The sequence below is a fragment of the Salmo salar genome, chromosome ssa12 (genome assembly GCF_905237065.1).
Source record: "Salmo salar chromosome ssa12, Ssal_v3.1, whole genome shotgun sequence".
NCBI lineage: Eukaryota > Metazoa > Chordata > Actinopteri > Salmoniformes > Salmonidae > Salmo > Salmo salar.
In genome coordinates this window covers 15,350,050-15,373,373 of record NC_059453.1, presented here as the reverse complement: position 1 = coordinate 15,373,373, position 23,324 = coordinate 15,350,050, and the positions used below count along the sequence as shown (strand labels likewise).

The window sequence follows — 23,324 nt, the reverse complement described above, 5'->3', positions numbered from 1 at the left end:
CTATATAACGGGAAATAGATGTATTATCAGGCGTGGGATTCCGGCAGCAGGTATATAAGCGCTTCCTGGATCTCTTTTAGCCTATATGGGCAATGTATCATCATATTTCTCCCAGGAGTGTTTTTACAGCGGAGTGTGTGTGTCGCGCTGTGCAGGTGCGAACAGAACGGAACGCAGAGGCACCTGTTGCTATTCGTCATTGCCACTGTAGCGCGGAGTGGGACAGGATCGCCTTCACACACACACACACACACACACACACACACACACACACACACACACACACACACACACACACACACACACACACGGGGATTTAGGCTACTGTGTGTGTGTGTGAAGCAGCTATTCCTTAATCTCTGATCTTCTGGATAAACCCTCGGGTAGGCTCGAGGTAATCTACGGTAATTTAACTAACGACAGTGTCCTAGTTGAACAACTTTACGGTTATCGTTTTTCCAGCCCCGGGGACTGTAGGGTTAGTGTTAGACTGTATGCTGCTATTTCGGATTGATTGACATCTCTCCTCCTTTTGAGTAGCCAACGTTTCTTTCTTTTTACTTTGTGGTTTGGATACTTTTGTCCGTGTTCAGCACAGTCACACCAGTGCGCATCATCATGGTGAAAGGGGAGTTTTGGGCCGCGGATGTCTGTGATCGTTCCTTCGGACTGAAACTCCTGTCCTACCTGGGATAGGTAGCTTAACCTAACCTGGTTCCCGGTTTGAGGAACTTTACATTTTCATCGGACTCTAGATTTTTCACACGGACATTCGATAGAATGGAGTGGGAGCTGAGACCACGGCTTTGTTTCCTAACGAAAGGGCCGCGCGGCTACGGCTTTCACCTTCACGGCGAGCGGAATAAAGGCGGACAGTTCATACGGAAAGTGGAACCCGGTTCGTCCGCGGAGCTTTCGGGGCTGCGCGCGGGGGATCGGGTCGTGGAAGTGAACGGGGAAAACGTGGAGGAAGAGACGCACCATCAAGTGAGTGCTTTCTCTCTCAATTCAATTTCAATTCAAGGGTTTTATCAGCATGGGAAACATATGTTTACATTGCCAAAGCAAGTGAAATAGATAAACAAAAGTGAAATAATCAGAAATGAACAGTAATCATTTCACTCACGAAAGTTCCAAAATAATAGATACATTTCAAATGTTACATTATGGGTATGTACAGTGTTGTAATGATGTGCAAATAGTTGAAGTACAAAAGGGAAAATAAATAAACATAAATATGAGCTGTATTTACAATGGTGTTTGTGCTTCACTTGTTGCCCTTTTCTTGTGGAAGAAAGTGCAGGAAGTGCAGCTCAGTTTCCACCTCATTTTGTGGGCAGTGTGCACATAGCCTGTCTTCCCTTGAGAGCCAGGTCTGCCTACAGTGGCCTTTCTCAATAGCAAGGCTATGCTCACTGAATCTGTACATAGTCAAAGCTTTCCTTCGTTTTTGGTCAGTCACAGTTTTTAGGTATTCTCTCTCTTCTGTCTCTCTGTGTGTGTGAGTGTGTGTGTGTGTGAGTGCGACTCGAGTGTGTGTGTGTGTGTGTGTGTGTGTGTGTGTGTGTGTGTGTGTGTGTGTGTGTGTGTGTGTGTGTGTGTGTGTGTGTGTGTGTGTGTGTGTGTGTGTGTGTTACAGTATGCGTGTGAACCACAGACAACAGGTTACCTTCTACCTGTTTGCCCACTTAAGATTTAGATGTGATTAGATCCCATTTAGCCGACGTCAACATCTAGTTTTCCTGAGGTCCGACACATAACGGAAAAGACATCACAGACTACTTCCCGTAGCCTTAGGGGATGGACAGTGAACTGGGTGAAATGAGTCCTTATTGTTATGGGAATCAATGGAAGGTATTGTGGAGCTGGGACTATGTGTGTTAGTCGTGTTAAAAACAAACTCAGGTCTTTGAAACTGGGTTGAGGTTGTCACACCAACAGCTATTTGCCCGAGATGTGGTCGGATCACCTTTTAACCCTTTAACTACCCCTGTCTCCAGCAGGGTTGGGGTCAATTCCAGTTCAATTCCAGCCCATTACGGAAGTAGGCTGCACTGAAATTCTAATTCTCTTCAATGCTTTTCAATGAGGAAAATTTGGAATTGGAATTTGCTTTACTTTCTTAATTGAAATGGAATTGACAACCCTACTCTCCATGTTAACCCATTACTCTCTCTTTCTCTCTCTCTCCCTTCTTCCTTGTCCTCTGCCACCACCCCTCTGGTGGCTCTGTCATTATTCCTCAACTCATCTAAAATATCTTCTCATTCTCCTTTTCATCTCTCTCTCTCTCCTCCTTACTTTCCTCTCCATTGTTTTTCCTCACTCTCTCTCTAATCCATCTGTCACTCCCTCTCACAATTTGTGCTTTATTGACATGACTGTGAACGGTTCAACAAAAATATGAAAGCAGTTAATAATTTATCCCCCTCGCTCTTTTTCTCCCTATATCTCTCCTCTCTCCCCTCCTCCCTCTCTCTTTTTCTCCCTATATCTCTCCTCTCTCCCCTCCTCCCTCTCTCTTTTTCTCCCTATATCTCTCCTCTCTCCCCTCCTCCCTCTCTCTTTTTCTCCCTATATCTCTCCTCTCTCCCCTCCTCTCTCTCTCCCCTCCTCTCTCTTTTTCTCCCTATATCTCTCCTCTCTCCCCTCCTCTCTCTCTCCCCTCCTCTCTCTTTTTCTCCCTATATCTCTCCTCTCTCCCCTCCTCTCTCTCTCCCCTCCTCTCTCTTTTTCTCCCTATATCTATCCTCTCTCCCCTCCTCTCTCTCTCCCCTCCTCTCTCTTTTTCTCCCTATATCTCTCCTCTCTCCCCTCCTCTCTCTCTCCCCTCCTCTCTTTTTCTCCCTATATCTCTCCTCTCCTCTCTCATTTTCTCCCTATATCTATCCTCTCTCCTCTCCTCCCTCTCTCCCCTCCTCTCTCTCAATTCAATTCAAATCAATTTAAGGGGTTTTATTGTCATGGGGAAACATATGTTAACATTGCCAAAGCAAGTGAAGTAGATAATATGCAAAAGTGAAATAAACAATAAAAATGAACAGTAAACATTTAACATACAGAAGTTTCAAAAGAATAAAGACATTTCAAATGTCATATTATGTATATATACAGTGTTGTAATGATTTACAAGTGGTTAATGTACAAAAGGGAAAATAAATAAACATAAATATGGGTTGTGTTTACAATGGTATTTGTTCTTCACTGGTTGCCCTTTTCTTGTGGCAACAGGTCACACATCTTGCTGCTGTGATGGCACACTGTGGTATTTCACCCAGTAGATATGAGAGTTTATCAGAATCTGGTTTGTTTTCGAATTCTTTGTGTGTCTGTGTAATCTGAGGGAAATATGTGTCTCTAATATGGTCATACACTTGGCAGGAGGTTAGGAATTGCAGCTTAAATTTGGGTCAGTCACAGTGGTCAGGTATTCTGCCACTGTATACTCTCTGTTTACGGCCAAATAGCATTCTAGTTTGCTCTGTTTTTTTTGTTAATTCTTTCCAATGTGTCAAGTAATGATCTTTTTGTTTTGTCATGATTTGGTTGGGTCTAATTGTGTTGCTGTCTCCATCACCCTCTTCCCTCTAGGTAGTGTATCGTATCAGAGCAGTGGAGCATCGTACCAGGTTGCTGGTCATCGACAAAGAGACAGATGATTACCTGCGTGGTCACGGGCTGGCCTGCACAGAGGACCTCGCCGTTGAGATGGGCAATCTCTCTCCCCGGCCCTCCCCCTTCACCTCCCCCTCAGCCTCCCCTGTAGCCCAGGGGGAAGTCCTCTCACCCTCACCCATACACATCCTCACTAAAGCACTCAAACACACCTCTGCCTCACCCAGAAGGATGGATACACGATCGCCGACGTCAAGCCTGATGATTGGCACCAAGAAAAGGGTAGGTGATGTGGTAAGGTAGATGGTATCTATTCAGTGGGGATACTTGGTCACTCTCTAAGCACAAAAACAGTTGTATTTCATTTCTAGTGAACCTAGAAATGGTAGAGCATGGTGCTTGCAAGGCCAGGGCTGTGGGTCCTGTGTGGATCAGGTGGTAGAGCATGGTGCTTGCAAGGCCAGGGCTGTGGGTTTGATTCCCACGGGGGGGGCCAGTATGCAAATTTATAGACACACTACTGTAACCACTTTGGATAAGAGTGTCTTGGAGTTGGAGTGCTGATCAAGGATCAGGTCCCCACCTGTCCATGTAGTCTTATTCATTATAATCTAAAAGGCTAAACTGATCCTAGATCAGGTCCCCACCTGTCCATGTAGTCTTATTCATTATAATCTAAAAGGCTAAACTGATCCTAGATCAGGTCCCCACCTGTCCTTGTAGTCTTATTCATTATAATCTAAAAGGCTAAACTGATCCTAGATCAGGTCCCCACCTGTCCTTGTAGTCTTATTCATTATAATCTAAAAGGCTAAACTGATCCCAGATCAGGTCCCCACCTGTCCTTGTAGTCTTATTCATTATAATCTAAAAAAGTGAAACTTATCTCCCGAGTGGCGCAGCGGTTTTTAGGTATCACTCATGGGTCTCCGTGACCGGGAGACCCATGAGACGGAGCACAATTGGCCCAGTGTCGTCCGGGTTAGGGGAGGGTTTGGCCGGCCGGGATTTCCTTGTCCCATCGCACTCTAGCAACTCCTTGTGGTGGGCAGTGCACGTGCAAGCTGACTTAGGTCACCAGCTGTACGGTGTTTCCTCTGACACATTGGTGAGGCTGGCTTCCGGGTTAAACGAGCAGTGTGTCAAGAAGCAGTGCAGCTTGGCGGAGTCGTGATTCGGAGGACGCATGGCTCTTGACCTTCACCTATCTCGAGTTCATAGGGCAATTGCAGCGATGGGACAAGACTGTAACTACCAATTGGGGAGAAAGTGGGTAAAAAGACCAAAAAAAACAAGGTGAAACTGATATTAGATCAGCACTCCTACTTTGAGACACTTTATGAATATGGGAATTCACTGTGTACTCTGAGAGGAGGAGAGTGAATTGGTCAGGAGAAACAGATGGTAAACTGGTCTGACCCAGTTGAGATAAATATAGACAGACAGACAGACATGAGAGGAGGGGAGAGGAGAGGAGAGGAGGGAATAGGAGAGGAGGGAAAAGGAGGGAAGAGGACAGTGTTGTTTTACCTGTCATGTAATCAGGATCAGACAGGCACCTGGTGGGCTGTGATTGGTTTAAATCCTACATACTGTGACCAGTGCCTGAATTGGAATCTGTTTAAATCCTATCCATTCTACTAACCAGTGCTTCAATTGGACAGGCGTCTATTTCTGCTAGTGAATGAACGAGCAGCGAGGCTGTTATCTGTGTTGGTACACACACACACACACACACACACACACACACACACACACACACACACACACACACACACACACACACACACACACACACACACACACACACACACACACACACACACACACACACACACACACACACACACACACACACACACACACACACACACACACACACACACACACACACACTCTCTCTATCTTATTCTACCTCCCACTCTGCGGTCAAACACACCTGTGTTGTTTAGGAGAGATCAGAGTTAGAGGGAATCAGCCGTCAGGCATGGACCAGAGCAGGTCAGATACACACAGTCTGTCCATGGACTAGAGCAGGTCACATACACACAGTCTGTCCATGGACTAGAGCAGGTCAGATACACACAGTCTGTCCATGGACTAGAGCAGGTCAGATACACACAGTCTGTCCATGGACTAGAGCAGGTCAGATACACACAGTCTGTCCATGGACTAGAGCAGGTCAGATACACACAGTCTGTCCATGGACCAGAGCAGGTCAGATACACACAGTCTGTCCATGGACTAGAGCAGGTCACATACACACAGTCTGTCCATGGACTAGAGCAGGTCAGATACACACAGTCTGTCCATGGACTAGAGCAGGTCAGATACACACAGTCTGTCCATGGACTAGAGCAGGTCAGATACACACAGTCTGTCCATGGACCAGAGCAGGTCAGATACACACAGTCTGTCCATGGACTAGAGCAGGTCAGATACACACAGTCTGTCCATGGACTAGAGCAGGTCAGATACACACAGTCTGTCCATGGACCAGAGCAGGTCAGATACACACAGTCTGTCCATGAACTAGAGCAGGTCAGATACACACAGTCTGTCCATGGACTAGAGCAGGTCAGATACACAGTCTGTCCATGGACTAGAGCAGGTCACATACACACAGTCTGTCGATGGACTAGAGCAGGTCAGATACACAGTCTGTCCATGGACTAGAGCAGGTCAGATACACAGTCTGTCCATGGACTAGAGCAGGTCAGATACACAGTCTGTCCATGGACTAGAGCAGGTCAGATACACAGTCTGTCCATGGACTAGAGCAGGTCACATACACAGTCTGTCCATGGACTAGAGCAGGTCAGATACACACAGTCTGTCCATGGACTAGAGCAGGTCAGATACACACAGTCTGTCCATGGACTAGAGCAGGTCACATACACACAGTCTGTCCATGGACTAGAGCAGGTCAGATACACACAGTCTGTCCATGGACTAGAGCAGGTCAGAAACACACAGTCTGTCCATGGACTAGAGCAGGTCAGAAACACACAGTCTGTCCATGGACTAGAGCAGGTCAGATACACACAGTCTGTCCATGGACTAGAGCAGGTCAGATACACACAGTCTGTCCATGGACTAGAGCAGGTCAGAAACACACAGTCTGTCCATGGACTAGAGCAGGTCAGATACACAGTCTGTCCATGGTACCTGTTCTCACAGCACCCATCACTCACCACCCCTTTTTGACATGTCAGCAAAAAATACTCTCAATACTTTTGTGTCTCTCTGCTAACTTCAAGCCTCTCTGTTCCCAAGGTGACAATATAACCCAATCACAATCTGCTACATTTAAAACTGGTTTGTGTCCATGTACAGAGATATTTGAAAGGATACAGGGGTTTTTTTCTCCAAAGATCTCAGGTGTCATAATGTCCTTTAGAACCTCAGTGCTTTGTTGTTCCTTTGATCACCTGGTCAGGCTCCGGTCCAAACCCTTGTCCTTTAGGACCCCAAATCCCCAATACTAAAGATCCCTGTTATAGGGATGAGAAGTTTGGCTCTTTTTACTAACTAAGATCTTTTAATCAAAATAACGAATATTTCATTCATTTGAGGCAGTAATGCTCAGAGTTTGCAGGCCCCGTTACCGGCGAATAGAAAACACGAAAGAGTCATGATTCTACAATCCTCTAGTTCACCATAGGGGGCTTATTGGAGCGGTCGTTTGTGGCTGAGATTTGTAAACGTGTGCTTTAAACAATGTACTTTTGTTGATTGCTGGGCATACAAGTACGATTATTTATTGATACATTTGAAACCGGACTAGATTGTGAACGACTCTTGGCGGAATGCATTGTTTGACTGCCGGGTGATTGGTAGCCTGACGACTCTTCCGCTGCTCTGTCTTTCGCTACATACTTTCTCATTGCGGAGAAGTAACGTCCATAGGCGTGGCATAGCGTTTGGACCGGAGCAAGTAGTCTGGGTAGCCGGACAAAGTGGTAAAGTCGTTCGCGAACTGCAGCCTCCCCAGAAAGATTAGTTATTGAGTTTGTTGAGCAGAGGCTGTGTATGTTTTGGTTCTACAAAACGGTGTCCATCAAAACATTCAATAATCAATTAATTGCATTAATTCTTGCACCTTTTCAGTTCTAAACACGTAGGTTTCTTCTCATGATCTATTTTCCTGCGCGTAAATATGACAGACAGTTGGTTGGAGCACGTCTCTGGAGCACTGAGATATAAACTCCAGCCGCTGAGCCAAAGGAGCCTGTGTTAGAGCCGCTGCCTGGTCAGTGTCTGCATTGGCCGTGCAGCACTTACGGTGATACACTCTGCAAAAGTCAGGGTACTCATACTTCTTCAGCTGTTGAGCAGAGCTGTTGTCAAGGAAGTGAGTTTGCGTTTATACAGGAGCTCCCACCCCGACCTAAGTTCAACCAATCATGTCAATGCAAAGCTCCACATTGTTACAACATCGACGCGGGATGGAGCTCAATTTGGCCTCTGGAGGCTCCGCTTTTGTGTTACACCCTCCATACAGAGCCTCCAGATCAAGCAGAAACGGGCTTTTCATGCACCTGTAGGACTCATTGCAGCCAGCACAAGCAGGTCAAACGACCGACTAAAATGAACAAGTCACTCAGAAAAACGAATCATGACTCTCGAGTCAGTAAAAAGAGTCGTTCAAATAGAAGGAATCATTCACGAACTACACGTCACTAATCCTTATATAGTGCACTACTTTTAACCTATGGACCCTGGTCAAAAGTATTGCACTAAATAGGGAATATGGTGGTGGGTTAGGGTTAGCGTTCTACAGTATTCAAACTGTGGTGGGTGGCCCAGCGTTCTACAGTATTCAAACTGTGGTGGGTGGCCCAGCATTCTACAGGTATTCAAACTGTGGTGGGTGGCCCAGCATTCTACAGGTATTCAAACTGTGGTGGGTGGCCCAACATTCTACAGGTATTCAAACTGTGGTGGGTGGCCCAGCATTCTACAAGTATTCAAACTGTTGTGGGTGGCCCAACATTCTACAGGTATTCAAACTGTGGTGGGTGGCCCAGCATTCTACAGGTATTCAAACTGTGGTGGGTGGCCCAACATTCTACAGGTATTCAAACTGGTGGGTGGCCCAACATTCTACAGGCATTCAAACTGTGGTGGGTGGCCCAACATTCTACAGTATTCAAACTGTGGTGGGTGGCCCAGCATTCTACAGGCATTCAAACTGTGGTGGGTGGCCCAGCATTCTACAGGTATTCAAACTGTGGTGGGTGGCCCAGCATTCTACAGGTATTCAAACTGTTGTGGGTGGCCCAACATTCTACAGGCATTCAAACTGTGGTGGGTGGCCCAACATTCTACAGGTATTCAAACTGTGGTGGGTGGCCCAGCATTCTACAGGTATTCAAACTGTGGTGGGTGGCCCAGCGTTCTACAGGTATTCAAACTGTGGTGGGTGGCCCAGCATTCTACAGGTATTCAAACTGTGGTGGGTGGCCCAGCGTTCTACAGGTATTCAAACTGTGGTGGGTGGCCCAGCATTCTACAGGTATTCAAACTGTGGTGGGTGGCCCAGCATTCTACAGGTATTCAAACTGTGGTGGGTGGCCCAGCATTCTACAGGCATTCAAACTGTGGTGGGTGGCCCAGCATTCTACAGGTATTCAAACTGTGGTGGGTGGCCCAGCGTTCTACAGTATTCAAACTGTGGTGGGTGGCCCAGCGTTCTACAGGTATTCAAACTGTGGTGGGTGGCCCAGCGTTCTACAGGTATTCAAACTGTGGTGGGTGGCCCAGCGTTCTACAGGTATTCAAACTGCGGTGGGTGGCCCAGCGTTCTACAGTTATTCAAACTGTGGTGGGTGGCCCAGCGTTCTACAGGTATTCAAACTGTGGTGGGTGGCCCAGCATTCTACAGGTATTCAAACTGTGGTGGGTGGCCCAGCATTCTACAGGTATTCAAACTGTGGTGGGTGGCCCAGCATTCTACAGGCATTCAAACTGTGGTGGGTGGCCCAGCATTCTACAGGTATTCAAACTGTGGTGGGTGGCCCAGCGTTCTACAGTATTCAAACTGTGGTGGGTGGCCCAGCATTCTACAGGTATTCAAACTGTGGTGGGTGGCCCAGCATTCTACAGGTATTCAAACTGTGGTGGGTGGCCCAGCATTCTACAGGCATTCAAACTGTGGTGGGTGGCCCAGCATTCTACAGGTATTCAAACTGTGGTGGGTGGCCCAGCGTTCTACAGTATTCAAACTGTGGTGGGTGGCCCAGCATTCTACAGGTATTCAAACTGTGGTGGGTGGCCCAACATTCTACAGGCATTTAAACTGAGCAGATATTTCTCCCCCCTTTCTCCTTTTCTTGCTCATTCTCTGTCGACAACACACACACACACACACACACACACACACACACACACACACACACACACACACACACACACACACACACACACACACACACACACATCCTCTCTCCTTTTGTCTACTGTTTGCATGTTCTTCACCCTGTAGGCCTACCTGTGGAGGTGTGAAGGGTGTTAAGTCACTACTGGTGAACTGATGCAGCCCTATCAGATGACATACATACTGTACTGTAGCTTCTACAATACACTCTGAGATGAAATGAAGCAGGAGGAAGGGCGTTGTTTAACAGACTGGTAACACAGACAGACACACACAAGTGTTGCTATATCCATGTTCCCCTGTCTGTGGCCTAGTTCACATCTACAGTGCATTCGGAAAGTATTAAAAAAAAGAAAAAGTATTGACTTTTTCAAGGTGTTTGTTTCGTTACAGCCTTATTCTAAAATTGATTCAATTCATGTTTTACCTCATCAAGGTGAAATAAATAAATAAAATAAATAATAAATAAATAATCTATCTACACACAATACCCGATAATGACAAAGCGAAAACAGAAATACCTTATTTACATAAGTATTCAGACCCTTTGCTATGAGACTCGAAATTGACAGAGCTCCAGAGTTCCTCTGTGGAGATGGGAGAACCTTCCAGAAGGACAACGCACTCCACCAATCAGGCCTTTATGGTAGAGTGGCCAGACGGAAGCCACTCCTCAGTAAAAGGCACATGACAGCCCACTTGGAATTTGCCAAAAGGCACCTAAAGACTCTCAGACCATGAGAAACAAGATTCTCTGGTCTGATGAAACCAAGATTGAACTCTTTGGCCTGAATGCCAAGCATCACGTCTGGAGGAAACCTGGCACCATCCCTACGGTGAAGCATGGTAGTGGCAGCATCATGCTGTGGGGATGTTTTTCAGCGGCAGGGACTGGGAGACTAGTCAGGATCGAGAGAAAGATGAACATAGCAAAGTACAGAGAGATCCTTGATGAAAACCTGCTCCAGAGCGCTCAGGACCTCAGACTGGGGCGAAGGTTCACCTTCCAACAGGACAACAACCCTAAGCACACAGCCAAGACAACGCAGGAGTGGCTTCAGGACAAGTCTCTGAATGTCCTTGTGTGGCCCAGCCAGAGCCCGGACTTGAACCCGATCTAACATCTCTGAAGAGACCTGAAAATATCTGTGCAGCGACGCTCCCCATCCAACCTGACAGAGCCACTCCTCATCCAACCTGACAGAGCCACTCCTCATCCAACCTGACAGAGCCACTCCTCATCCAACCTGACAGAGCCACTCCTCATCCAACCTGACAGAGCCACTCCTCATCCAACCTGACAGAGCCACTCCTCATCCAACCTGACAGAGCCACTCCTCATCCAACCTGACAGAGCCACTCCTCATCCAACCTGACAGAGCCACTCCTCATCCAACCTGACAGAGCCACTCCTCATCCAACCTGACAGAGCCACTCCTCATCCAACCTGACAGAGCTTGAGAGGATCTGCAGGGAAGAATGGGAGAAACTCCCCAAATACAGGTGTGCCAAGCTTGTAGCATCATACCCAAGAAGACTCAAGGCTGTAATCGCTGCCAAAGGTGCGTCAACAAAGTACTGAGTAAAGGCTCTGAATACTTATGTAAATGTGATATTTCAGGTTTTTTTTTAAATACATTTGCAAAAATGTATAAGAACCTGTTTTTGCTTTGTCATAATGGAGTATTGTGTGTAGATTGATGAGGGGAATTTTAGAATAAGGCTGTAACGTAACAAAAGGTTTAAGTCAAGGGATCCGAATACTTTCCGAATGCACTGTATATGGCATGTTGGCGACGAGTGCATTCAACTACCGTTAATGAGGTCATATTCACCATAAACGCTGCAGATTTCAGCTCAAATCAGAAAGTACTTTTAAATGGCAAGTGCTATGTGCCTCTGATTGAAACCCGTATGAAGTTGGCTTAGTTAGAGTGATTACAGAGACAGAATGGTTTAGTTAGAGGGATTACAGAGACAGAATGGTTTAGTTAGAGGGATTACAGAGACAGTATGGTTTAGTTAGAGGGATTACAGAGACAGAATGGCTTAGTTAGAGGGATTACAGAGACAGAATGGCTTAGTTAGAGGGATTACAGAGACAGAATGGCTTAGTTAGAGGGATTACAGAGACAGAATGGTTTAGTTAGAGGGATTACAGAGACAGTATGGTTTAGTTAGAGGGATTACAGAGACAGTATGGTTTAGTTAGAGGGATTACAGAGACAGAATGGCTTAGTTAGAGGGATTACAGAGACAGAATGGTTTAGTTAGAGGGATTACAGAGACAGTATGGTTTAGTTAGAGGGATTACAGAGACAGTATGGTTTAGAGGGATTACAGAGACAGAATGGCTTAGTTAGAGGGATTACAGAGACAGAATGGCTTAGTTAGAGGGATTACAGAGACAGAATGGCTTAGTTAGAGGGATTACAGAGACAGAATGGCTTAGTTAGAGGGATTACAGAGACATTATGGCTTAGTTAGAGGGATTACAGAGACATTATGGCTTAGTTAGAGGGATTACAGAGACAGTGTATTTGTTGAAATTAATCACCATGTGATGGTCAACACCTCTATGCCTAATGCTTTTCATTTGTCTGCAGACACACACACACACACACACGTTGTCCCATAAAACTCCATTGTGTGATGTTACGTATGTTATGTCTATCACAGATGACTGATATACTCTAGTCAAAGTGCATTGTTCTGTGGCACAAACACACACCCACACACCCACACACAGCGTGCATTGTTCCGTAGCATATTGTGTTATCCTGGCAGACGCCCTTATTGCATTACATAACCAGACTGTTATCTTCATAGGAACACTCTGCTCCAGTACTGGCTGATCAATCTGACTGTCTGGTTACCGGTTGATCAATCTGACTGTCTGGTTACCGGTTGATCAATCTGGCTGTCTGGTTACCGGCTGATCAATCTGGCTGTCTGGTTACCGGTTGATCAATCTGGCTGTCTGGTTACCGGTTGATCAATCTGACTGTCTGGTTACCGGCTGATCAATCTGACTGTCTGGTTACCGGTTGATCAATCTGACTGTCTGGTTACCGGCTGATCAATCTGGCTGTCTGGTTACCGGTTGATCAATCTGACTGTCTGGTTACCGGCTGATCAATCTGACTGTCTGGTTACCGGCTGATCAATCTGGCTGTCTGGTTTCCGGCTGATCAATCTGGCTGTCTGGTTACCGGCTGATCAATCTGACTTTCTGGTTACTGGTATCTATTACGGGCTGATCTTTCACCTCCAACTCCAACAGCCATTATCTAGACTTCTAATTCCGTTGCTGCAGGAAACTAATTTAACCCTGACCCTCATCTCACATCTAATCCTGACTCAGCCTCCTCTTCAGCCTCCTCTTCAGCCTTCTCTTCAGCCTCCTCTTCAGCCTCCTCTTCAGCCTTCTCTTCAGCCTCCTCTTCAGCCTCCTCTTCAGCCTCCTCTTCAGCCTCCTCTTCAGCCTCCTCTTCAGACTCCTCTTCAGCCTCCTCTTCAGACTCCTCTTCAGCCTCCTCTTCAGCCTCCTCTTCAGCCTCCTCTTCAGCCTCCTCTTCAGCCTCCTCTTCAGCCTCCTCTTCAGCCTCCTCTTCAGCCTCCTCTTCAGCCTCCTCTTCAGCCTCCTCTTCAGCCTCCTCTTCAGCCTCCTCTTCAGCCTCCTCTTCAGCCTCCTCTTCAGCCTTCTCTTCAGCCTCCTCTTCAGCCTCCTCTTCAGCCTTCTCTTCAGCCTCCTCTTCAGCCTTCTCTTCAGCCTCCTCTTTAGCCTCCTCTTCAGCCTCCTCTTCAGCCTTCTCTTCAGCCTTCTTTTCAGCCTTCTCTTCAGCCTCCTCTTCAGCCTCCTCTTCAGCCTCCTCTTCCTTGCCATGGAAAACTGTGACTTCAGAGATATTCCCCAGTTGACCCCCAAATAAATACCCTCCAGGGAGATAGACAGGCTTTGAGCTTTTGAGGTCAGTTTGATGTTATAACCAGATAGATGTTTTGGGATGGTGTGTGTTGGTTGATTAGGACAGAGACAGATATAGAGTGTGTATATGGTTCTGTATTTAGCTGGTGTAGGGAGGACATAAAGAGGCCAACCAAGACATCAGAAGTCTCTCTCTCTCTCCCCCCCCATGTCCTTAAGCATTAACACTCCAACTTACCTTAAACACCCTGTCAGCCATGGCAACCAGTCATCAAGGTGTTCTGGTTTGTTTGCATTGGCACAAACTGTGACAGACAGCGACACACACATCCACATTGTGTATGTGTGTAGGTGTGTGTGTGTGTTTCCAGGTATTCTGGTGGAGTCACACAGAGAGTACTGGGTCACGCTTATAGAAGACTGATCACATTACCATGACATTATCCCTGTTTCAACTCTGTCCCAAAAGGCACCCTATAGGCCCTGGTCTAAAGTAGTGCACTATATAGGGAATAGGTTGCCATTTGGGACACAAAGACCACTGGCAGATCCATCCATCCCTTTCCCTGGGCCTGAGGGAGGGTCGGTCGGTCGGTCGGTCGGGTCTCAGTGAAATAGATCTGAACAGATGAACTAATAACTTAGATATACATCTATATAGCTACTGATTTAACTTTTGACAACTTCACTCACTGTCTGTCTGTTATGGTCTTCACTCACTGTCTGTTTGTTATGGTCTTCACTCACTGTCTGTTTGTTATGGTCTTCTCTCACTGTCTGTCTTATGGTCTTCACTCACTGTCTGTTTGTTATGGTCTTCACTCACTGTCTGTCTGTTATGGTCTTCTCTCACTGTCTGTCTTATGGTCTTCACTCACTGTCTGTTTGTTATGGTCTTCACCCACTGTCTGTCTGTTATGGTCTTCACTCACTGTCTGTCTTATGGTCTTCACTCACTGTCTGTTTGTTATGGTCTTCACTCACTGTCTGTTTGTTATGGTCTTCACTCACTGTCTGTCTTATGGTCTTCACTCACTGTCTGTTTGTTCTGGTCTTCACTCACTGTCTGTTTGTTCTGGTCTTCACTCACTGTCTGTTTGTTATGGTCTTCACTCACTGTCTGTTTGTTATGGTCTTCTCTCACTGTCTGTCTTATGGTCTTCACTCACTGTCTGTTTGTTATGGTCTTCACTCACTGTCTGTCTGTTATGGTCTTCTCTCACTGTCTGTCTTATGGTCTTCACTCACTGTCTGTTTGTTATGGTCTTCACCCACTGTCTGTCTGTTATGGTCTTCACTCACTGTCTGTCTTATGGTCTTCACTCACTGTCTGTTTGTTATGGTCTTCACTCACTGTCTGTTTGTTCTGGTCTTCACTCACTGTCTGTCTTATGGTCTTCACTCACTGTCTGTTTGTTCTGGTCTTCACTCACTGTCTGTTTGTTCTGGTCTTTACTCACTGTCTGTTTGTTATGGTCTTCACTCACTGTCTGTTTGTTCTGGTCTTCACTCACTGTCTGTTTGTTCTGGTCTTCACTCACTGTCTGTTTGTTCTGGTCTTCACTCACTGTCTGTTTGTTCTGGTCTTCACTCACTGTCTGTCTTATGGTCTTCACTCACTGTCTGTTTGTTATGGTCTTCACTCACTGTCTGTTTGTTATGGTCTTCACTCACTGTCTGTTTGTTCTGGTCTTCACTCACTGTCTGTTTGTTCTGGTCTTCACTCACTGTCTGTCTGTTATGGTCTTCACTCACTGTCTGTCTGTTATGGTCTTCACTCACTGTCTGTCTTATGGTCTTCACTCACTGTCTGTCTTATGGTCTTCACTCACTGTCTGTTTGTTATGGTCTTCACTCACTGTCTGTTTGTTCTGGTCTTCACTCACTGTCTGTTTGTTCTGGTCTTCACTCACTGTCTGTTTGTTATGGTCTTCACTCACTGTCTGTCTGTTATGGTCTTCACTCACTGTCTGTCTGTTATGGTCTTCACTCACTGTCTGTTTGTTATGGTCTTCACTCACTGTCTGTTTGTTATGGTCTTCACTCACTGTCTGTCTTATGGTCTTCACTCACTGTCTGTTTGTTATGGTCTTCACTCACTGTCTGTTTGTTCTGGTCTTCACTCACTGTCTGTTTGTTCTGGTCTTCACTCACTGTCTGTTTGTTATGGTCTTCACTCACTGTCTGTTTGTTATGGTCTTCACTCACTGTCTGTTTGTTATGGTCTTCACTCACTGTCTGTTTGTTCTGGTCTTCACTCACTGTCTGTCTGTTATGGTCTTCACTCACTGTCTGTCTGTTATGGTCTTCACTCACTGTCTGTCTTATGGTCTTCACTCACTGTCTGTTTGTTATGGTCTTCACTCACTGTCTGTTTGTTCTGGTCTTCACTCACTGTCTGTTTGTTCTGGTCTTCACTCACTGTCTGTTTGTTATGGTCTTCACTCACTGTCTGTCTGTTATGGTCTTCACTCACTGTCTGTCTGTTATGGTCTTCACTCACTGTCTGTTTGTTATGGTCTTCACTCACTGTCTGTTTGTTATGGTCTTCACTCACTGTCTGTTTGTTCTGGTCTTCACTCACTGTCTGTTTGTTCTGGTCTTCACTCACTGTCTGTTTGTTATGGTCTTCACTCACTGTCTGTCTGTTATGGTCTTCACTCACTGTCTGTCTGTTATGGTCTTCACTCACTGTCTGTTTGTTCTGGTCTTCGCTCACTGTCTGTCTGTTATGGTCTTCACTCACTGTCTGTTTGTTATGGTCTTCACTCACTGTCTGTCTGTTATGGTCTTCACTCACTGTCTGTTTGTTATGGTCTTCTCTCACTGTCTGTCTTATGGTCTTCACTCACGTCTGTCTGTTATGGTCTTCACTCACTGTCTGTCTGTTATGGTCTTCACTCGCTGTCTGTCTGTTATGGTCTTCTCTCACTGTCTGTCTTATGGTCTTCACTCACTGTCTGTCTGTTATGGTCTTCACTCACTGTCTGTCTGTTATGGTCTTCACTCACTGTCTGTCTGTTATGGTCTTCACTCACTGTCTATTTGTTATGGTCTTCAATCTCAAAGCTGTCATCAGAATACTCTTGAGTTACGTTCCACCTCTACTGATCCAAATTAGAACTTAGATTTTAAATTACAATGTCAAACTTTTTCTTTCATTGTGTTTCCTCTCTCTCTTTCTGTCTCTGTCTCTCTCTCTGTAGTTGCCATCGGAGACAGCGTCGTTAGATACAGAGTTTCCCATGGCGACGGTGGAGCTCCTCCCCCGGCTGTGTCACATGGTGAAGGGGGAGCTGGGATACGGGTTCAACCTGCACAGTGACAGAACACGGCGAGGACAGTTCATACGCAGCGTGGACCCCGGGTCCCCCGCCCAACATGCAGACCTCAGACCCCGGGACAGGCTGGTGGAGGTAGGGCCAGATCGAGAGAGAGAGAGACAGTCTGTGTGTGTGTGTGTGTGTGTGTGTGTGTGTGTGTGTGTGTGTGTGTGTGTGTGTGTGTGTGTGTGTGTGTGTGTGTGTGTGTGTGTGTGTGTGTGTGTGTGTGTGTTACCTCAGACACACACACACACACAGATGAGATTAGCTTAGATAAGAGCTGATTACATGGACTTTGGCAGGTTAGGTTACCCTGTAGGGTTAGTGTGAGAGGGAGAGATGGAGGGAGGGATGGAGGGAGGCAGGGATGGAGGGAGGCAGGGAGAGTGGGAGTGCATTTGTGTGTGTGTGATTCAGGACACAGTAGGAATGTGTAGGATGAGAGAGAGCGAGAGAGATATGCAAAATTAAAGTTGCCACGGAGCTTAACGAATCAGATTACAGATCACTGCCTTCTCTCTCTGCTTCCATCCCAGTCACAGGGGCTGGAGTCATGTGCCACCTGCTGGACAGGTTGTGTAACTGCAGCTCTGTGTCATTTGCTAAAAAACAACATGGTAGTAATCATATACATACATTTTTTGTCACAATTGACACACACACAAAAAAATGTATACATTTTGCAATAAAGCAAGTATTTTCAAATCCAGTTTAAAATCAGTCCTAGATGTATAAATCAGAGATTAGGGATACCTGACAGAGATTCATGCAGGTCAGTTAAGAACAAATAGTTATTTCCAAAGTCTGCCTGTAAAACTACTCCTCCTCAGGTGAATGGAGGCAAATGTTTGAATCAGCTCTATAAACTCTATAAGGATATTAAATATGGCTAATAACATTCACCCATTCATGCATCCTCCTCTCCTCCCCAGGTGAATGGAGTGAACATCGAGGCGTTGAGACACTCAGAGGTGGTGTCGTTTATACGTGGCGGGGGGGACGAGACATGCCTCCTGGTGGTCGACGCGGAAACAGACGAGCTGTTCAAGAGGCTCGGGGTCACGCCCACCAGCACACATGTCAAAGGTCAAAGGATGACTGTCTTTCTTTTCTCTCTCTCTCTTTTTAAGGACAGAAATCCATATTTGCATCTAAACCATTAATGACCACAAACATATTTCAGTTTGAAGGATTCATCTCTTCATCTCGAAGGATTTTGTCAAGTTGCTCATGTGGTTTGTTCCTGCGTTCCAGAGGTCTATGTGGACGAGCCAATGACAGACAGCGCCCCACCCACCCCCTCTTCAACCACTGACCTACCTCCAATGGATCCACCAATCATCAACGTCACCCTGATGGGCTCGCCAATCACAAACGGCTCGCCCAATTCACAGACCAATGGGAGCTCAGCATTCCAGTACTCACGTGGCTCGACTACCCAATCAGAATTCAGCAGCTCAGATATGAGCATTCAGGTGTGTGTGTGTGTGTGTGTGTGTGTGTGTGTGTGTGTGTGTGTGTGTGTGTGTGTGTGTGTGTGTGTGTGTGTGTGTATATCCTGTAGCTAGTTTATGGTTTGTTGTATGTAATATGTAACATGTATGTAATATGTGCAGAACTGGGTTCAAATATCTCAGTTACTTTCACATACATTCAAAGTAAGTATTCAGATATATTCTATTTGAAAAGACAAGTAGTTGAATATTTTTTATGTATTTTGAAAATACTCAAATACACTCCCATACATTTAACTCAGGTATTTGAAAATAGTATTTGATAGAAGTATTTGAAAATACTCTCAAATACAATTTGGTAGACTATTTGGTTTTTACAAATAACCATTAGAATACTCAAATAAAATTACTTGTTTTGGGCTGTGTATTTTAAAAATACTAAATACTCAAATAATACGTGTGTCTGAATACCTGTGTGTGTGCGTGCCTGCGTACGTGTATCTCTCTAGGTCCCTGAGGATTATGAGCGCCGTGTTTCGGACCCGTTCCTGGACAGTGGACTGCATCTGAGCCCCACGGCAGCCGAGGCCAAAGAGAGGGCCCAACACGGCAAGAAGAGAGCGCCCCCTATGGACTGGAGCAAGAAACAGGAGATCTTCAGCAACTTCTGAGAACCACACTGAACCACACAGAACCTTCACAACAATGTTCTTAAGTACTTCAAGGTTGGTAAAGGTCTGTCACAAGGACACACCATAACCAGTGTTGGCCGTGCGCAGTAGATCATCAGCCCGGAAACGATTTCATCATGGGAAATGAATAGAAAATGTCGGCCAATGTTCTGTGGTCAGAGGCGATAGGACAACCGCCCGCTGCGCACGGCTGACATTCGTTATGGTGTGTCATGTGACAGAGCTTCACCAGCCAATCAAGATAAAAGGCTGCGGTGGCTCCTAAACAATTCTGAGAAAAACACAGAAAGCCTCTGTCCCCAGCAGGATTTGAACCCTGGTCTCCCACAGGACAAACCAACATCTTAACTATTAGACAAAGAGGAAATTCCCTATGGTCTGAGGGCCAACACTTATTGTGAAGTCACAAGCGGGGCTACCGCATCACGTGACCATGAGCAACCATGACCGTCTCATGTCTGCTACACCTCCACATGCCCCTACTATGGATTATCACAGTACCTTAGGATGAGGATAAGTCATGTTGATTCATTTAGCCAGGATAATTGACTCAGTTACACTCGGCACTTGTTTCCATGGCTCCTAAATATTTCTCGGAGCAGTGACTTTCCTGAAAGTTTTTTTTCCTCCTACAGCAACTTGTAAGAAACGTTCACTGGCCCAACCACCACAAACCCCACCTCTTTACCCTCCACAGAAAACAGGCTTGAATGTTTCCCAAAAGACTGAGATATGGGCCCGTATCCACAAAGTTTCTCAAAGTAGGAGTTCTGATGTAGGATCAGTTTGACTTTTTTATGTCATAATGAATACAATGAAATGTATAGGGAAGGATCTGATCCTAGTTTCATTAGATCTCACTGACTAAGGTAAGAACGTCAGGACACCACAACATCCGGGCCGGCCTACAGACGTGACCCCTGTGGCCGAGTCTTCCTCTCACAGATTGGACTTCACGAGTCTTCCTCTCACAGATCCAAGACACAATAAATCTACGGTCTCACGAGACTGCGATGCCGACCACTATTGTCCAGAGTTCCAGACGGAACTCTTTTCAGATCATACTAAACCCTTTTTTGGTTCCACATAGAACCTCTTGTTCCAAATAGAACTCTCCAAATAGAACTCTTCAAAGGCTGCTATTTGGAACCTAAAGGGGTTTCGTCTAACCTGACCTGGTTCTATCTGGGAGCTTTTCCAGAGGGTTCCAGTGGGTTCTACAAGGACAAATTGTTCTACATAGCACTTTTGAGAGTATGGAAGCGAGCTTCTCAGATGTATAGATTAGGTACATAGGAACCACATCACGTCATATACACAGACGTCTGAATGATGGACAGAATGAGGGGAGGAATCAGTCATCTGACTGTGACATAAAGAGAGTCTGACGCTGAGAAACACAGACAAACACTCAGAGGAGTGCGATGGGCGTCACGCGTGTAGAGAGGCTGGCAGGGAGGTTACAAATACAACTCTGTTACATAGAGATAGAGAGAGAGAGACAAAGAGTCCAGAATCTCAAGAGGAGGAAGATAGGGAATTGGGTTGCATTGCATTGGGTTGATTGAACTCTACTGCATAAATGTTGCCTAAAATGCAGAGAGAGACTTGTGTCAATGTGTAGGCCAACAAATGCCTGAACGGTTGGCCATTATGATAAAAACACTATTTATGTGATTATGACAGAGTTATATTATTCTATGATATTTTTAGCAATTTGTTTACAAACTGTGTTCTAGTATTTAAATATTTGGTTTTTATTCTGTTACAATATTTGGTTAGAAAGTAAGACACACTCAGTTATCTTTGTCTGTCTCTGCTGTCCAGAACAGAACTCTGAGTTGAAGGAAGAAATGTGAGGAGCCAGGTTAAGCTCTAGATTTGTTTATATTTGTTTAATCCTATTATTGTTTGTGGTGGTATCCCACTTTCATTGTCCTCAAACATTCATCTCTTTTTAGAGGAATAAATAACTGGATCCATTTTAGTTTGATTGACTAGTTGGATATGAAGCTAAGCTAGTTTCAGTGCAGACCGATGTCCCAGGATTCAATCTGATCAGCGCTAGATCTGCGTTGTAGCACGCTTGACATTTAAAGGTAATTAACAATTGAGCCGACATATGCAGAATTTGCCGTGAATGCGGTCTCCTGCGATCACGGGAACATTGCCTTTAAAAGGTGAATAGCTGACAAAGAGTGATCGGATTGAATCCCGGCCTTACTTTTAATTTGATCATCTCTCCAGTTTTAAATATGAATCTAATGTAACTAAGTTACTTTTAATTTGATAATCTCTCTAGTTGTAAATTTGTATCTACTGTAACTAAGTTACTTTTAATTTGATCATCTCTCCAGTTGTAAATATGAATCTACTGTAACTAAGGCTGTTATATGAACACAAAGCGGACTGGACATTAATATGAAATAAAATGACAAAATAAATGTATAACACTGTCGTTATGTGTTGTTTTAATGTATTGTTGTAGATGAGCAATGGTATGGTTTCTCTTTTGTTGCGCCATCTCTTCGCAATCAATATGATCAAGAATAATTCTTAAATGTGTTTTGAGGGGACATTTTCTCACATATTTTATAGTGATATATGATAGATAGATCCCACTTGTCAAAGGCAGTGATGCCAAACACTAGACATGTGAAAAGTGAAAGCAGGAACAAGTGTATGGTCTCACTAGCTCAGAGATGTGCAGTTACATGCTGTGGTCACCAGATGGAGACAACTCCCCAGCCAATGAATTACAGGAGCACCCTTTATTATTATGTTAAGCACATTGAACCACATGTGTTGTAAATAATGTGCTGTATAAATAACGTTTGATTCATTGATTAAACAGAGACATGCTAAACAGGGGTCTTCTCAGGAGGATGTAACCGACAGAACATTCAGATAGAAATGTATCATGCAGAACAGAAATGATTGTCTGTCCGATAGAACAGAGAATGGTGTGAACTCTATTCATTCTATTTCTATCTGCAACGTTCAAAGTGTTTCACGTCCCTGAATACACCCCAGAAGTAGGATGAAGTTGCCCATAGACACTGATTTAAGGCCAGCTGTGTATTAGACTCCCCTAATGATTAATGATTGAGTTGTGAGTGGTGTAACCTGATTCTAGACCTGTGTCTGCAGGAAGTGATAGAGGAGCCTTAACAGCAGAGTTGTGAGCAATGTTCCCTCTAATATTCTTTCCGGCGCTGAGCAAATTCCAGTGCGCGTTTACTGTGAACAGTGGCCATGTAGGCTACTGTGGCTATTTGATCATAATGTAGACCTACCAGTTTGGTCTACCATCAAAAACAATGGAGAAAATGCATCCCATAACATTTTAACATGGAAACAGCTGTTCTATCATTCAGTCTACAGTAGCAGCCAATGTGTGGTGTTCAGACTTTTGAAAAAAACATTCAGGGCTTGACATTAACCTGTTTATCCACTTGTCCTTCAGACAAGGAGGTGACTGAAAATGTTGTTGAGTCGTTTGATGCAAGAAACCATTTTATTCCCATACCATTATTACAGAGAATCAGACAAATACAACACAAATACAACACTGCCCCTTTAAGACAAAAAAGCTCTTTAACTGACTCCCTTTTTAAAGATGTCTAGAAATGCACGTGTTGTGTCTTGTAGGAAGCAACCACTCCCCCATTGCTGACTAAAACATATCTAGAACTGGGCTAATAACTCACTAACTAGCAAAGGGTATGAACAAACGTGGCTACATGCAGCTCTCGCTTTGATCTCAAAACAAGCTCATCTAATCACGACCGCTGACTCTGTAAAGACAGTCACATTCAAAGTGAATGGTACATATATGGCAGTGGTTTATTTGCAGATAGGCCTACTGCAGCTCTGATTGGTTATGCTGCACCCGTCTGTGTAGAGTACGGCTGAGGAGTGTGTCAATGCAAT

General features: G+C 45.2%; 1 protein-coding gene across 1 annotated transcript; it reads left to right on the top strand.

Annotated features, from left to right (window-relative positions):
• Positions 1 to 427: 427 nt before the first annotated feature.
• Positions 428 to 21,800, top strand: LOC106564297 (Na(+)/H(+) exchange regulatory cofactor NHE-RF2). The gene is made up of 6 exons (XM_045690819.1): positions 428 to 987; positions 3,592 to 3,897; positions 17,129 to 17,338; positions 18,178 to 18,331; positions 18,500 to 18,720; positions 19,209 to 21,800. The coding sequence occupies exons 1-6, from the start codon at positions 781 to 783 to the stop codon at positions 19,368 to 19,370; spliced, it is 1,260 nt and encodes a 419-aa protein (XP_045546775.1). The 5' UTR covers positions 428 to 780; the 3' UTR covers positions 19,371 to 21,800.
• The last annotated feature ends 1,524 nt before the right edge of the window (positions 21,801 to 23,324 follow it).

Coding starts and splice junctions, on each gene's coding strand:
- LOC106564297 (XM_045690819.1), top strand. CDS start 781: ATGGAGTGGGAGCTGAGACCACGGCTTTGTTTCCTAACGAAAGGGCCG. Junction 988..3,591: donor AGGAAGAGACGCACCATCAA/GTGAGTGCTTTC, acceptor TCTTCCCTCTAG/GTAGTGTATCGTATCAGAGC. Junction 17,339..18,177: donor CCCGGGACAGGCTGGTGGAG/GTAGGGCCAGAT, acceptor TCTCCTCCCCAG/GTGAATGGAGTGAACATCGA.